Raw genomic sequence first — 13,841 nt, forward strand, 5'->3', positions numbered from 1 at the left:
TGAGGGTCAGGAAGGAAGGGCCAGGGACAGCCTCTGCTCACTTGTGCCCTGGGACACGACAAGGGGCAAGGCATGGAAACTGCAGCACAGGAAGGTCCACATGAAAGAATGCCCTGATGGTTTTGTTTATTGGTAAGAGATAAACGTGAGGAGGTTCACACAATCACAGCACCATGCAGGCTGGCAAAGCCCCTCAGGATGAGCAAATCCAACCTGGAACCCTATGCTACAAAATTCACACTAAACCATATTCCTAAGCACCACATCCACACCACCCTTAAACATGTCCAGGGTGGGTGACTCAACCACCTACCTGGGCAGATCATTTTCACAGAATCCTAGAATCAACCAGGTTGGAAGAGACCTCCAAAATCATCCAGTCCATCCTAGCACCCAGCCCTATCCAGTCAACCAGACCATGGCACTAAGTGCCTCAGCCAGTCTTTTCTTGAACACCTCCAGGGATGGTAACTCCACCACCTCCCTGGGCAGCCCATTCCAATGCCAATCACTCTCTCTGACAACAGCTTCCTCCTGACATCCAGCCTAAAGCTGCCCTGGCACAACTTGAGACTGTGTCCCCTTGTGCTGTCGCTGATTGCCTGGCAGAAGATACCAATCCCACCTGGCTACAGCCTCCCTTCAGGCAGTTGTAGACAGCAATAAGGTCAGCCCTGAGCCTCCTCTGCTGCAGGCTGCACACCCCCAGTTCCCTCAGCCCCTCCTCACAGGGCTGTGCTCCAGGCCCCTCACCAGCTTTGTCACCCTCAAAATAAATACGTCTTGGCTTTGGCATCACAGTCTTCCAGAACTGCCACTCATCTCCCCTAGTAAGTTTCATCAAGTATAAATACTGTATTTAAAGGAAGAGCTGTTAGAGCTGCATTAGAAAGACAGTAAACATTGAGGCTGCAACAGACAAACTCCTCTGGGAACTTACCTGCTTGCTGTGGGTCGATCCCATTCATCATCACTCAGCCCTGTGTCATGAAATGGGTGGTTTCGTGGCTTGCTTGGAGGGGACAAACTAGTCTGTTTAGGACTTCTCCATTCATAGGCATTGAAGTTGTAGCCTGAAGCCTGATAGCTGGATCCTAAAAGGATGAATTATGTATTTATGGCACTGTATGTGTTCTAGTGGCAAAAAAAAAAACCCACAATCTGAAGCTGGTTCCTCTATAATTTGGTTGTGGACTCATCATAGCTACCCTTGTTTTTAAGTGGTAGACAGATTGTGTATGACCTGAATGACACCTGGGATTAGGTGCACCCAGAGCTTCTCTTTTGAAAATCCACTGAAAGCAAAATTTTAACTATCACTGACACTCTCCTCCCCTCTACTCTGCCCTAGTCAGGCCCCACTTGGAACACTGCATCCAGTTCTGGGCTCTCCAGTTCAAGAGGGACAGGGATCTACTGGAGAGAGTCCAGTGGAGGGCAACAAGGATGCTGAAGGGACTGGAGCACTGCCTGATGAGGAAAGGCTGAGAGCCCTGGGGCTGCTTAGTCTGCAGAGGAGAAGGCAGAGAGGGGATCTGAGCAATGGATAGGAATAGCTGAGGGCTGGGGGCCAGGAAGGAAGGGACAGGGACAGTCTCTGCTCATTTGTGCCCTGGGATAGGACAACGGGATGGAAACTGCAGCACAGGAGGTTCCAGCTCAACATGAGGAAGAACATCTTGAGTGTAAGGGTGGCAGAGCCCTGGCACAGGCTGCCCAGAGAGGCTGTGGAGTCTCCTTCTCTGGAGCCTTTCCAGCCCTGTCTGGATGCGTTCCTGTGTGACCTGTGTTAGATTCTCTGGTCCTGCTGTGGCAGGGAGGTTGGACTGGAAGATCTGCAGAGGTCCCTTCCAACTCCTAACATTCTGTGATCCACTTTTCTGCTGTTTATGTTGCAGCTGCTTCTGAATGTTTATTTCTTAGGATGATCTTGGAGGTCTCTTCCTACCTGGTTGATTCTATGAGTATGTCACATGTGGTAACTATGTGTTCAGTATGGTAATGTGAACATCCTCAGAATAAAACCTAAGCTATTAAAGACTCTCTGCTTAAATCTATAGGGAAAAGGATTTACAAGAATGCAGTAAAAAATCCCAGCAACCTGATGTTCAGATCTCTAGCAACAAAGTTGCTTCCCCCCCTCCTACTGATGACATTCTCAAGTTGACAAGCAATGCAGCCCAAAAGTCACTGGTATTTTAGTGTCAGTTATGCACAGTCACTGGCTGCCTAGATGCCGAAGTTGGCATGGTGCAGAGGCTCTCAGAATCACAGAATCAAGCAGATTGAAGAGACCTCCAAGCTCATCCAGTCCAACCTAGCACCCAGCCGTGTCCAAGCAACCAGACCATGGCACTAAGTGCCTCAGTCAGGCTTGTCCTGAAAACATCCAGGGATGGTGACTCCCCCACCTCCCTGGGCAGCCCATTCCAATGCCAATCACTCTCTCTGGCAACAACTTCCTCCTAACATCCAGCCTAGACCTCCCCTGGCACAACTTGAGACTGTGTCACCTTGCAACCACTTAAGTAACCACTAACTGGAGTAATGGCAGGACAGGAAGGGAGCAGCTGCCTCACACTGCTGAGGCAAGGACTGGTTAATGCAAGAGCAGGACTGTGCTGTCACAGCCCTGCATCAAGGCCAGCAGAGGAATCTCTGCACCCACACCCCTTGGTCAAAGGGGGACTGAGCAGAGCTGCTGCTTTTTGTGGACAAAAGGTCTGTCTCATGATGGACACACATGCTCAGGACCAGTACACACCCCTGGGAGGCTCACCTTGCAGAGAGACTTCTCTGACAGCTCTTTCCAAATATCTCAAGGCTGTGTGAGTGGCCTTTCTAAGGCCTGTGAATGGCAGCCTTTACAGCTGTAGAAGTTATTTCTGGGTGCTTTTACCACACAAGCAATGCTGGTATTAGTTCCATAGTATTTCTTTCACTGAACTAAGTGCAATTTGAATTCCAAGTAGGAACCAGAAAGTCTGGCTTCCAAGTGATGTTTCAAGACAAACACAGGGATTGTGTTGTCACAATCTGATGCCAGTCTGGTAAGCAAAATCCATTATGGTTTCAGCTGCTACATATATATTTCATCTTGACACATTCCTTCCCCTACTCTGCAGCTGGCATTTTCTGATGTGCATATTAGATTAGGAAGCTCTGTTTTGTTGATGAGTAACAAATATCACTGCTGTCACCTCTCTAAAGAGTGCAATTTGCTTCCATAAATCAGTCTAGACCTGTCTCGCTCAAATCCTGTGCTAACTACAGAGCTGTGTGCATTTTCCAGCTAACTGGCAGACAGGAACATACTCTTAGATTCTAGGACAGTTTTCAGTTGTGAAAATGTGGCTGCTGTGTGGGGAAGGCTCCAGATGAGAAAGGCAGACACGTTAAATCAAGGTACAAAATGGGCTCTCAATGCACAGAATCACAGAGTCACAGAATGTCAGGGGCTGGAAGTGACCTCCAAAGCTCTTCCAGTCCAACCCCCCTGCCAGAGCAGCAGCACCTGGAGCAGATCACACAGGAACACATTGAGGCAGCTCTGGAATATCTCCAGAGAGGGAGACTACACAACCCCCTGGGCAGCCTGTGCCAGGCTTCTGTCACCCCCACAGGGAAAAAAAATCCTCCTCATGTTTCCATGGAACTTCCTACACCTCAACTCCCACCCACTGTCCCTTGTGCTGGCACTGGGCATCACCCAGCAGAGCCTGGCTCCAGCCTCCTGCCACTCACCTGCACATCTTTATAACCATTCCTGAGCTCACCCCTCAGGCTCCCCCTCTGCAAGCAGCAGAGCCCCAGCTCCCTCAGGCTCTCTTCCTAAGAGAGCTGTTCCATTCCCTTCATCATCTTTGTGGCTCTGTGCTGGACTCTCTCCAGCAGTTCTGTGTCCCTCTTGAACTGGGGGGCCCAGAACTGCACACAATACTCCAGATGAGGTCTCACCAGGGCAGAGTAGAGAATTCAAGAGAGAAAAGACTGCTCACTGACATTAAATTAGTGACTAATGGGATAAGGCATCATCTGGTCCTCCAGACACATTCCCCTGTGCTTATGCCAATAGAAGTTTGGAGAGAAGCCAAACTCCACTTGACAGGTCAGGACAGAATGAACTTCAATAGAAATGTGGGTCACATCAGTAGCACAGCAAGGGATAAGGCACAAATCTGATTACACTCAGGCTGTTTAGCAGAACTGCCATGTACCCAGCCAAGGCTGGGCTGATTTTTGTTTCATGAGAGCTGAAAAGAAAAGCTGCTCTGAGATACTGGTTTTGATTTGGTTTTGGCATGGCATCTTAATCACCAGGATTTTAGAATGCAGTCTGGGCCTCAGCCCTTTCCACAGCTGAACAATTTGCTCCAAACATCATCAATTCAGTAAGGAAATGAGAACTATCATTTTGGCACTTTTGGAGCATTACTTCTCCCTAGAACTTAGAAATATCAGAAGAAAATCCAATGTGATTTCTTTTGATAAACAGACCAAAGCAGTTAGAGAAGGAGGCAGGTTCATCCCAACTCTTAACTCCAGTGAAGAACACATTATACAGATGAAAGAAAGCCCAAATGAAATACTACATGTACCAGCAAATTAAAAGTGTGGAAAACAGCAGTTATAATTAATTGTATTGAGACTGTCTGGTTCTTAAGTAACAGGATTTGCATATCTGTCAAAGCTTGGCCAGGTGGCCAAGAGAGCCAATGGAATCCTGGCCTGGATTAGGAACTCTGTGGCCAACAGGACAAGGGAGGTTATTCTGCCCCTGTACTGAGCACTGGTCAGGCCACACCTTGAGTGCTGTGTCCACTTCTGGGCCACTCAGTTCAGGGGAGATGCTGAGGTACTGGAATGTGTCCAGAGAAGGCTGGTGAGGGGCCTGGAGCACAGCCCTGTGAGGAGAGGCTGAGGGAGCTGGGGGTGTGCAGCCTGCAGCAGAGGAGGTTCAGGAGTGACCTCATTGCTGTCTGCAACTCCATGAAGGGAGGCTGCAGCCAGGTGGGGTTGGTCTCTTCTCCCAGGCAACCAGCAACAGAACAAGGGGACACAGCCTCAAGTTGTGCCAGAGGAGGTCTAGGCTGGATGTTAGGAGGAAGTTGTTGCCAGAGAGAGTGATTGGCATTGGAATGGGCTGCCCAGGGAGGTGGTGGAGTCACTGTCCCTGGAGGTGTTGAAGCAAAGCCTGGATGAGGCACTTAGTGCCATGGTCTGGCTGATTGGACAGGGCTGGGAGCTAGGTTGGACTGGATGATTTTGGAGGTCACTTCCAACCTGGTTGATTCTATGATTCTTGTAGTAGGGGCTCCAGAACTGGACACAGTACTCAAGGTGGGGTCTCATCAGAGTGGAGCAGAGCAGGAAAAAGTATGTGTGCAACCAGAGTGAACCAGCAGAGATTATTTTAGGTAAGGTCTACTGTCCATATATGTGCAATATGCTTTACTATGGAAACAGACTTACTGAACAAGAGTTGAACAGAAGACTGAAGCTGTGTGGAAGTTATTTCCTCATTACCTAGTATATTACCAGATGCCTGTAGCCCTCTCTGCCTAAGCAGATGTGTCTTCACCCATAAGATTATCTGAAAACCCTCTATAAAATGGAGTGGAAAATTTAGTGTTAAGGAAAATCTTTAAAGAGAATGACTCTTTCTGAGAGCTGAAAGTTAGAGGGCACTGCTGCAGGGAGGGGGAAGATGCAGAAGATTTAGGAACCAGGAGCAATGCCTAACATTGCCTCTTCAGCAGTTTATAATAAACCTGCAGTTAAACAATAGAACATAAAATCTAAAAACACAATCTAAAATATAATAAACCTAAATAATATAAAATATAATGAACCTAAATTATACAATCTAAAATATAATAAACCTGACTGTGAAAAATGACTGCATAAAGGCATCAAGTTAATGAACCTTTGCAGTGTGTTCTGTGCCTTACATCGATCTGTATTTGAAGGAAAACTCTTTTAGTTGTGGATGAACTACCAAAGATACTCAGCTGTTAGCAGAGCTAACAAAAGCCTCTTAATGTGTTGACAACACATCATGTTGTGGTGAAAGAATGAATCCAAGACCAGCCAGCTGTGAGAAATCAGCTGCCTGGTGAGGTGTGTGGCCAACACATCACAAAGTACGATGTTCAAAGCTGGTACTGATGAAGTTCTCTCTAAGGCAAAGGAAGGGCAGCCATGAAGGTGGCATTTTCTACTTTAAAAGCCAATTGCTTTCTTGATAGTACCTTGATTTCCAAAGCTGGCATCAACACCAGAGCCATCCCACGACTCTACCGCGCTGTCGACGCTTGGCACCGTGGTGGAATAGACATCGGAGAGTTTGCTGGATTTCTGTGCAGCAGAGGCCTCATCCTCAGCATCACTCAGCTCACTGAGGTGGCCCACAGGGACAGAAAACTTCTTGGGACTGGTAGCTGAACAAGATGATAAAGAAACAACAGAGCGGGGTGGGCATTGTTTCACCTTGGTTCTAAGAATATGCTTTTTGCTGCTGCCAGGATGCTTTTAACAGGGATGGCCTAAATGCTTGGTAATCTGTAACAACACACACAGAGTAAAGGTCACTGCTGCTACCCTTGGCCATACTCACCATCTGTCTGCTTCTTGATTTTCAAGGTGACAGTTTCTCCTGCCATCTGCAATAAATGAATGGCTTCACTCAAAGGTTTCCCTTTCAGACTGCTGCTATTTATTGCTAGAATCCTGTCTCCTATGTGAATTGCCCCTGTCCTACAATAAAAGAGAGAAATAAAATATTGAGGAGAGAACATAAAAAACAACAAAGGCATTTTCTTTCTACGTTTAGAGCACGGAAGTCTCACCTTGCTTGCTTTCATTTTGCTTTTATAGTTGTAGTACAGAGCAATTCTTCTGTTAGAAATGCTTAAAGCAAGTCACCTTTGTTGTAGTGGCAATAGCAGAGCTGTGGATGTAGATTTCTGTGTTGCAGCAGTAACTGAGCTAATCACCTATGGCTGATTGCACCCTACCTGTGTAAGAGCAACCTCAGGCAGCTCAGTGAGCTCTGAAATGACTCAAGTGTTCAGAGGTCTCTCAACATAACAGAGAATGGCAGTGTGAGCAAGCTAAGAGCTATTTCACCAGGGTGGCTTTGCAGAGGGGTCAAAGAAGAGAAGAAAATGCATCACCTTGGTGGTGCAAATGCATCCTTTGTTCCAGCGCTGCAAACGCACCCTTTGTTCTGGCGGTGCACAGTACCAGGTTTTGTGTGCTCTGTGTTCTCTCTAAAACCACCACCAAAGCTACCAGTTGCCATGACTCTGCCTACCTTACAAATAACAGGTGGCAGAAATCTTTCTCTTTTTCATTATTCTCTGTCTATCACTTGCCATGAGGAGCACTTCTGCTTGGATGGTGCTTGCATATCTGGGTGCGCACACAGGCTCGGTGTGTGCCTGCAGTAAGTGGCAGATAAATATCCAATACGTTCAGAGATCACAGAATTGTCAGGCTTGGAAGGGACCTCAAGGATCATTCAGTTCCAATCCCCCCACCATGGGCTGGGACACCTCACAGTAGAGCAGGTTGCTCAAAGCCCCATCCAGCCTGGCCTTAAAAACTTCTAGTGATGAGGCTTCCACCACCTCCCTGGGCAACCTGGGAGGGCACATAAAGTGCTGTCCTTGGGCACATAAAGTGCTTTCCTTGGGCTCATAAAGTCCTTTCCTTATCTTTTTTCCCTATACAAAGCTATTGCTTTTAAAAGGCCACTCAAATGTTCCTGTGACTGAGCAGTTTGATTGACTGACTACTCTTCTCTAAGTGATTTATGACAAAGACCACAACCTTCTGCTCTGTCTTGTATGTGCAAGAACATCCTGTTAAAATATTGCTCCTGCTCCTGACTTGGAAGTGACCACAAGAACAGCAGCAAAGAAGATTATAACCTCAAAGGTGCAGAATTAAAAACCAGACAACATCAAATTGCTAAACCATGAAAATGAGGCTCTTCAGGTAAACAAATAAAATTATCTTGCCAAGCAGAACGTCTGAAATCATTTGCTTTCCAATTTTACCTTTCAGCTAATCCTCCTTTGGTAAGGCTGGAAATGATTATGGGATCGAAGGGCTCTTCGGTCCCAGAGATTGTAATTCCAAGGGGCCCACCGTAGCGCTTCAGCTCCACTGTATAAATAATGGCTCCAGAGCTCTCCTGTTCATCTGCAATAAATGCCAAGGGGATGCAATTGGTTTCTTAGGAAAGAGGGGATGAAAAACCCAGCAGGTGCAGACCAGTGACTCGTAATCAAACAACACTTTCAAAGGACTGCATTCCAGATAAACTTCTTAATCGCCTGCCACTGGATTGGTTTGGAAAGTAAATAATAACAAAAAAATGAAAGGATATTTTATGCAGTTTCTTTTTTATTGCCAAAGCCTAATGGCATTCAGTTCAACAGAAAAACTCCTCTTATTCTGTTAAGACTAAATTGTACTCTCTGTTTAAAATCTTCTTATCTTCTTTCCTGACTTAGAGAATCATAGATTCATAGAATTGTCAGGGCTGGAAGGGTCCTCAAGGATCATCTAGTTCCAGCCTTCCTGACATAGGCAGGGACAACTCACACTAGAGCAGGTTGCTCAGAGCCCCACCCAGCCTGGCCTTACAAACCTCCAGGGATGAGGCTTCCACCACCTCCCTGGGGAACCTGTTTCAGGGTCTCACCACCCTCATAATACAGAACCTAACATCCAATCTGAATCTACCCACTTCTAGCTTTGCTCCGATCCCCCCAGTCCTATCACACCACCTGACAGCCTAGTAAGTCCCTCCCTTGCTGTGGCAGGGGGTTAGATCCCTAATACCCTGTGAACATCCTGTGAACTAAACTTTAAATGCAAACAAATTGATCCTATGTTCTAAAAATACTGAAAATACACAAGAACGGGCAAAAAGCTCACTGCTGATACCTGAATTGTCTTCATCTTTGCGGATCTTTAACTTCACAAGGTCCTCACAGTGCTGGAGGATCTGGACAGCATCTTCCATTGAGCAGTTGTCAAGTCGAATGTTATCTATTGCAAGCAACTTATCACCCAGCTCCAGCGTCCCAGTTCTGTGAACAAGCACAGCAGCTGACGTGACGTTCTAGTAAGGTAGCTTAGGAGGTATGGACATTGTTAGAGAAAGGAGAGGGACTTTAAAAAGCCACTCTATTTTTTCATATGCTGGGGTGTTCATTTCTAACTGCTTTGAAAAATGAGAAAGAAAAAAGAAAAGAAGAAAAGAAAAAAGAAAGGAAGAGGAACTCAGAAGGAAGGGAGGGAGGCTGAGAGGAAAGGAACTCAGAAGGAAGAACTTGGAAGGAAGGAAGGAACTTGGAAGAAAGGAACTTGGAAGGAAGGAACTCAGGATGAAGGAAGGAACTCGGAAGGAAGGAACTCAGGATGAAGGAAGGAACTCGGAAGGAAGGAACTCAGGATGAAGGAAGGAACTCGGAAGGAAGGAACTCAGGATGAAGGAAGGAACTCAGAAGGAAGGAACTCAGGATGAAGGAAGGAACTCGGAAGGAAGGAAGGAACTCAGGATGAAGGAAAGAACTCAGAAGGAAGGAACTCAGGATGAAGGAAGGAACTCGGAAGGAAGGAACTCAGAAGGAAGGAACTCAGGATGAAGGAAGGAACTCAGAAGGAAGGAACTCAGAAGGAAGGAACTCAGGATGAAGGAAGGAACTCAGAAGGAAGGAACTCAGGATGAAGGAAAGAACTCAGAAGGAAGGAACTCAGGATGAAGGAAGGAACTCGGAAGGAAGGAAGGAACTCAGAAGGAAGGAACTCAGGATGAAGGAAGGAACTCAGAAGGAAGGAACTCAGGATGAAGGAAAGAAGGAACTCGGAAGGAAGGAGGGAAGAAAGGAATCAAAAAAGAAAGAAAAAAGCAGTCTCTTCCAAGCTCCCTCTGCATAATTTGGGACTGGCTGGACACAGAATGGAAACAGATTTTCACTGGGAGTTTGAATGTCTTACCTGTGAGCAACACTTCCTTTCTTGATATCAGAAATAACCAGAGGGTCTCCTGGCTTTCTGCTGGATGGAGCTGTAATAAAAAACACATAGAAGTTTCTGCTTTCACTTGTGGGCATGCAGATGGGCTGTTTCTGTCCAGAAATCAACATCTGTACACATTTAACTGGATTATATTCCTCCCCTTTCCCTAAATGTTATGTTTGTGAATACAAACAATTATCAAATTATCACCAGCCTATTACTAAGGCTGCAGAAACTAGGAAATTCCATAATCCAGGTGACTGCTGCTAAGTGAATTTCAGATGAGAGGTCTGAACTCTGGATTAGGCCAGGACACTAGTGGTGTTCCCCAAGGATCAGTGCTGGGCCCAGTCACAGAATCATAGAATCAAGCAGGTTGGAAGAGACCTCCAAGATCATCCAGTCCAACCTAGCACCCAGCCCTGTCCAGTCAACCAGACCATGGCACTAAGTGCCTCATCCAGGCTCTTCTTGAACACCTCCAGGGATGGTGACTTCACCACCTCCCTGGGCAGCCCACTCCAATGCCAGTCACTCTCTGTGTGAAGAGCTTCCTCCTAACATCCAGCCTGAACCTCCTCTGGCACAGCTTGAGACTGTGTCCCCTTGTTCTACTGCTGGTTGCCTGGGAGAAGAGACCAACCCCACCTGGCTACAGCCTCCCTTCAGGTAGTTGTAGACAGCAATGAGCTCTGCCCTGAGGCTTCTCTTCTGCAGGCTGCACACCCCCAGCTCCCTCAGCCTCTCCTCATAAGGTCTGAAGTTCTCCTTCTTCTAGGGGATGGCCCTGTTACACTGGCAGAATCACACACACAGACACTGCTGTGTCATCTTTTACTTAGATGATTGAATTGTAAGAGCTGAGCCATCCTAAGTGTTCCAACCAGGTAACTGATAATGAGAATGATGTTACCTGAAGTCACCTGTAATTGCAAGCTACAAATAGGTTCTTTATTCAGTAGCTACTAATGAGAAGATTACCTAGATGTTGGAGAGATAGAGGAAGGGTGGTAGGATGACAGAAGTGCAGCATGTGTGTGCAGGCAGCGAAGTACAAGGTACTGTGAGGTGACTGACATGAACTACTCAGGGCCCTGCATTAGCATTAGCAGTGATGATCAGAAAACTTTCTTCTGTCTCACTTTCTAAAGCCTTCTGCTATCTAAGGGGGTTTTAAGCTATTTTTTTATCCTTGCATTGATAAACCTACAACTAAGAGAGACTCAATCTCTCCCTCCATTACAGGCCATGCCAAAGACCATGAATTACCTTAACTGTCTTTAGTGCTGAGTGTCGCCTCAGAAGTGCCTGTGAGTACCTGGCTGTAACTCTATACAGGCATATTTACTGTTTATTGCCAAGGAAAACAAAACATAGAAAAAGCAATAAATTTGGCTTCCAGGATGCCTGCCTCCTACCAACTGATTTAGAAGAACTCTTGGATTTAAAATCAGGCATATGTTCAGCTGCCAGCCCAAAGTGAGCCTTTGTATTTCCCTTCTGACAAAACAATGTCTGTCTTGTCTGTCACAGAATCACAGAACCTTAGAGGTTGGAAGGGAAGATCACCCAGTCAACCCTCCCTGCCAAGGCAGGATCCCCTAGGGTTGTTCACACAGGAATGCATCCAGGTGGGCTTGGAAATTCTCCAGAGAAGACGACTCCACAACCTCTCTGGGCAGCCTGTGCCAGGGCTCTGTCACCCTCACTGTAAAAGAGTTTCTCCTCGTGTGGAGGTGAAACCTTTTATGTTCCAGTTAGTATCCATCACTCATTGGCTTATTGCTGTGCACCACTGAAAAGTGCTTGGCCTCCTCCACTTGGTATTTCGACACATTGATCAGATCTCCTCTCAGTCTTCTCTTCCCCACACTAAACTCTACTATCTTCAGAAGACAGAGGATGAAACAGGTCTCTAGCACTTCAGCAGATCAAGGCCAGAAGTGAACAAACCTGATTTCCTCTACGACCCACAGTTAAGCCTGGTCACACCAAATCTGCCAAGATTACTTTAGCATTTGTTTGTTAAAGTACATCACACAGCTTCCTGACATCAGTAATAAAACCAGAGAATCAGTCAGGGTTGGAAGGATCATCTAGTTCCAAGGACCATCTAGTTCCAATCCTCCTGCCATGGGCAGGGACACCTCACACTAGATCAGGCTGGCCAGAGCCTCATCCAGCCTGGCCTTAAACACCTCCAGGGATGAGGCTTCCACCACCTCCCTGGGCAACCTGTTCCAGGGTCTCACCACCCTCATGCTGAACAACTTTTTCCTAACCTCCAGTCCAAATCTACCTACTTTCAGCTTGGATCCATTCCCCCTGTCCTATCACTACCTGACTTCCTCAAAAGTCCCTCCCCAGCTTTCTTGTAGGCCCCCTCAAGACAGTGAAAGGCTAATAAATGACATGCTAATGTGCTCTGACAAAAAATGGATGGAACTAATATAACCCACTTATATTCTTCAAATCATACTGCCTCATTTAGGAGTTAGGTAGAACAGCACAAAGCCCTGAAAAACAAGCATGGAATACAGGACTGCTACCAAGCAAACATGCAAACTTTCAGTTCTTAGCATCAATTCTTTAAAATCACATTTCATACTCAAATACTACTAATAAATGGGATTGTGCTACATAACAGATAGTTTAATTGAAACATTAAAGACACTGCAGTACACTCAGGGGAGCAGAGCTAAGACTAGGCAGGTGTTGCTCTGATTATGTAAAGTCCTAATTTTATGAAGGGCTGACTTTTGCAATTGAGTTTCAAGTCAGGAAGGTGTGCAAAGCTTGGAAGAGGACTGGCAAACACTAAAACCCAAGAACGTGAGTTTTCCATTAAAAATTGACTCCTACAGGCAGGAAAAGGACAGGAAGCCTGAATTCCAAAGCAGCACAAATCAATTTACTAGGAAGATCATATTTGCACAACAACCCTGCAGACCATTACCAATGCTAAACCCAGTACTGAAATAGAACATCTTATCTGCAGGTTTTCTCCTTTCTCAGTATTTTCCCTTACACACACAGAGGGAGACCTATGATTTTGCTTCAAGCACCATGTCACATCTTACAGAGCCCAACAATTACTTATTCAAGCCTGCAATACAAGCAAAGAGGCCTTCAGTGTCTCTCATTTCTTCCTCAGATGTAATTCTTAGCACTGAGTTCCCTGCTGTACTTTTGATTAACCTTATTCCATTGTGCTGGTAAAAGCTTTGAGAATACAAATCAAAGCACAATATTCCCCCAAGGCACACAAATAATTCCTAAGAAGGACTAAGAAAGCCACAACTGTAAAGGAATGTTAATTTCAGTGAGACCAGACTTTTCACTAAGTACATTAAACATAAGCCCATTAACTTTGATATGGATTGTTCTTTCTTTCATCAAGGGATGAACCTGGTGTGCTGGAATTTACCTGGGCAAAATTCAGTCCTAACACAGCCTTTACTGTCTGCTCCCCCAATAAATAAGTCTAGAAACACTTTGATGTCAAATAACAGTAACAAATACTTCAGGAGACATAAACTAACAGAGCCCCCCTCTTTAGAAATCTCTGCAATCCCTAGTGAAAGAGGGTTTTGCTGTGTGATCTGCACCTTTAGAGCTGCCCACTAGTTCCACAGAGCAAGGATTTAGCTTCAAAACATAACCCCATGAAGGTGGATTCTCATTCCCCTTTAATCCAGCAGCGTTCTGATCAAGGGCCAGTGAGAGATCACAATAGACTGCTTGAGCCTGAATGAGCCTAATGCTATTCACTTCTGTTTTGAAATAATTTAAGTTATTATTTAAGA

General features: G+C 45.9%; 1 protein-coding gene across 14 annotated transcripts in view; it reads right to left on the reverse strand.

Moving 5' to 3' along the window:
• GRIP1 (glutamate receptor interacting protein 1) overlaps positions 1–13,841 on the reverse strand; it is a 358,558-nt gene that overhangs the window by 16,013 nt on the left and 328,704 nt on the right. For all 14 annotated transcript variants that reach the window (XM_064166286.1, XM_064166284.1, XM_064166290.1 and 11 more), the window contains 6 exons: positions 10,015–10,084; positions 8,959–9,104; positions 8,064–8,208; positions 6,617–6,756; positions 6,252–6,440; positions 941–1,094 (listed from right to left, as the gene is read on the reverse strand). In XM_064166286.1, the coding sequence (XP_064022356.1) occupies positions 941–1,094; positions 6,252–6,440; positions 6,617–6,756; positions 8,064–8,208; positions 8,959–9,104; positions 10,015–10,084 (844 nt within the window). The remainder of the gene's footprint in view (positions 1–940; positions 1,095–6,251; positions 6,441–6,616; positions 6,757–8,063; positions 8,209–8,958; positions 9,105–10,014; positions 10,085–13,841) is intronic.

This window comes from Pogoniulus pusillus, chromosome 27, assembly GCF_015220805.1.
Source record: "Pogoniulus pusillus isolate bPogPus1 chromosome 27, bPogPus1.pri, whole genome shotgun sequence".
In the NCBI taxonomy this organism is placed as follows: Eukaryota; Metazoa; Chordata; class Aves; order Piciformes; family Lybiidae; genus Pogoniulus; species Pogoniulus pusillus.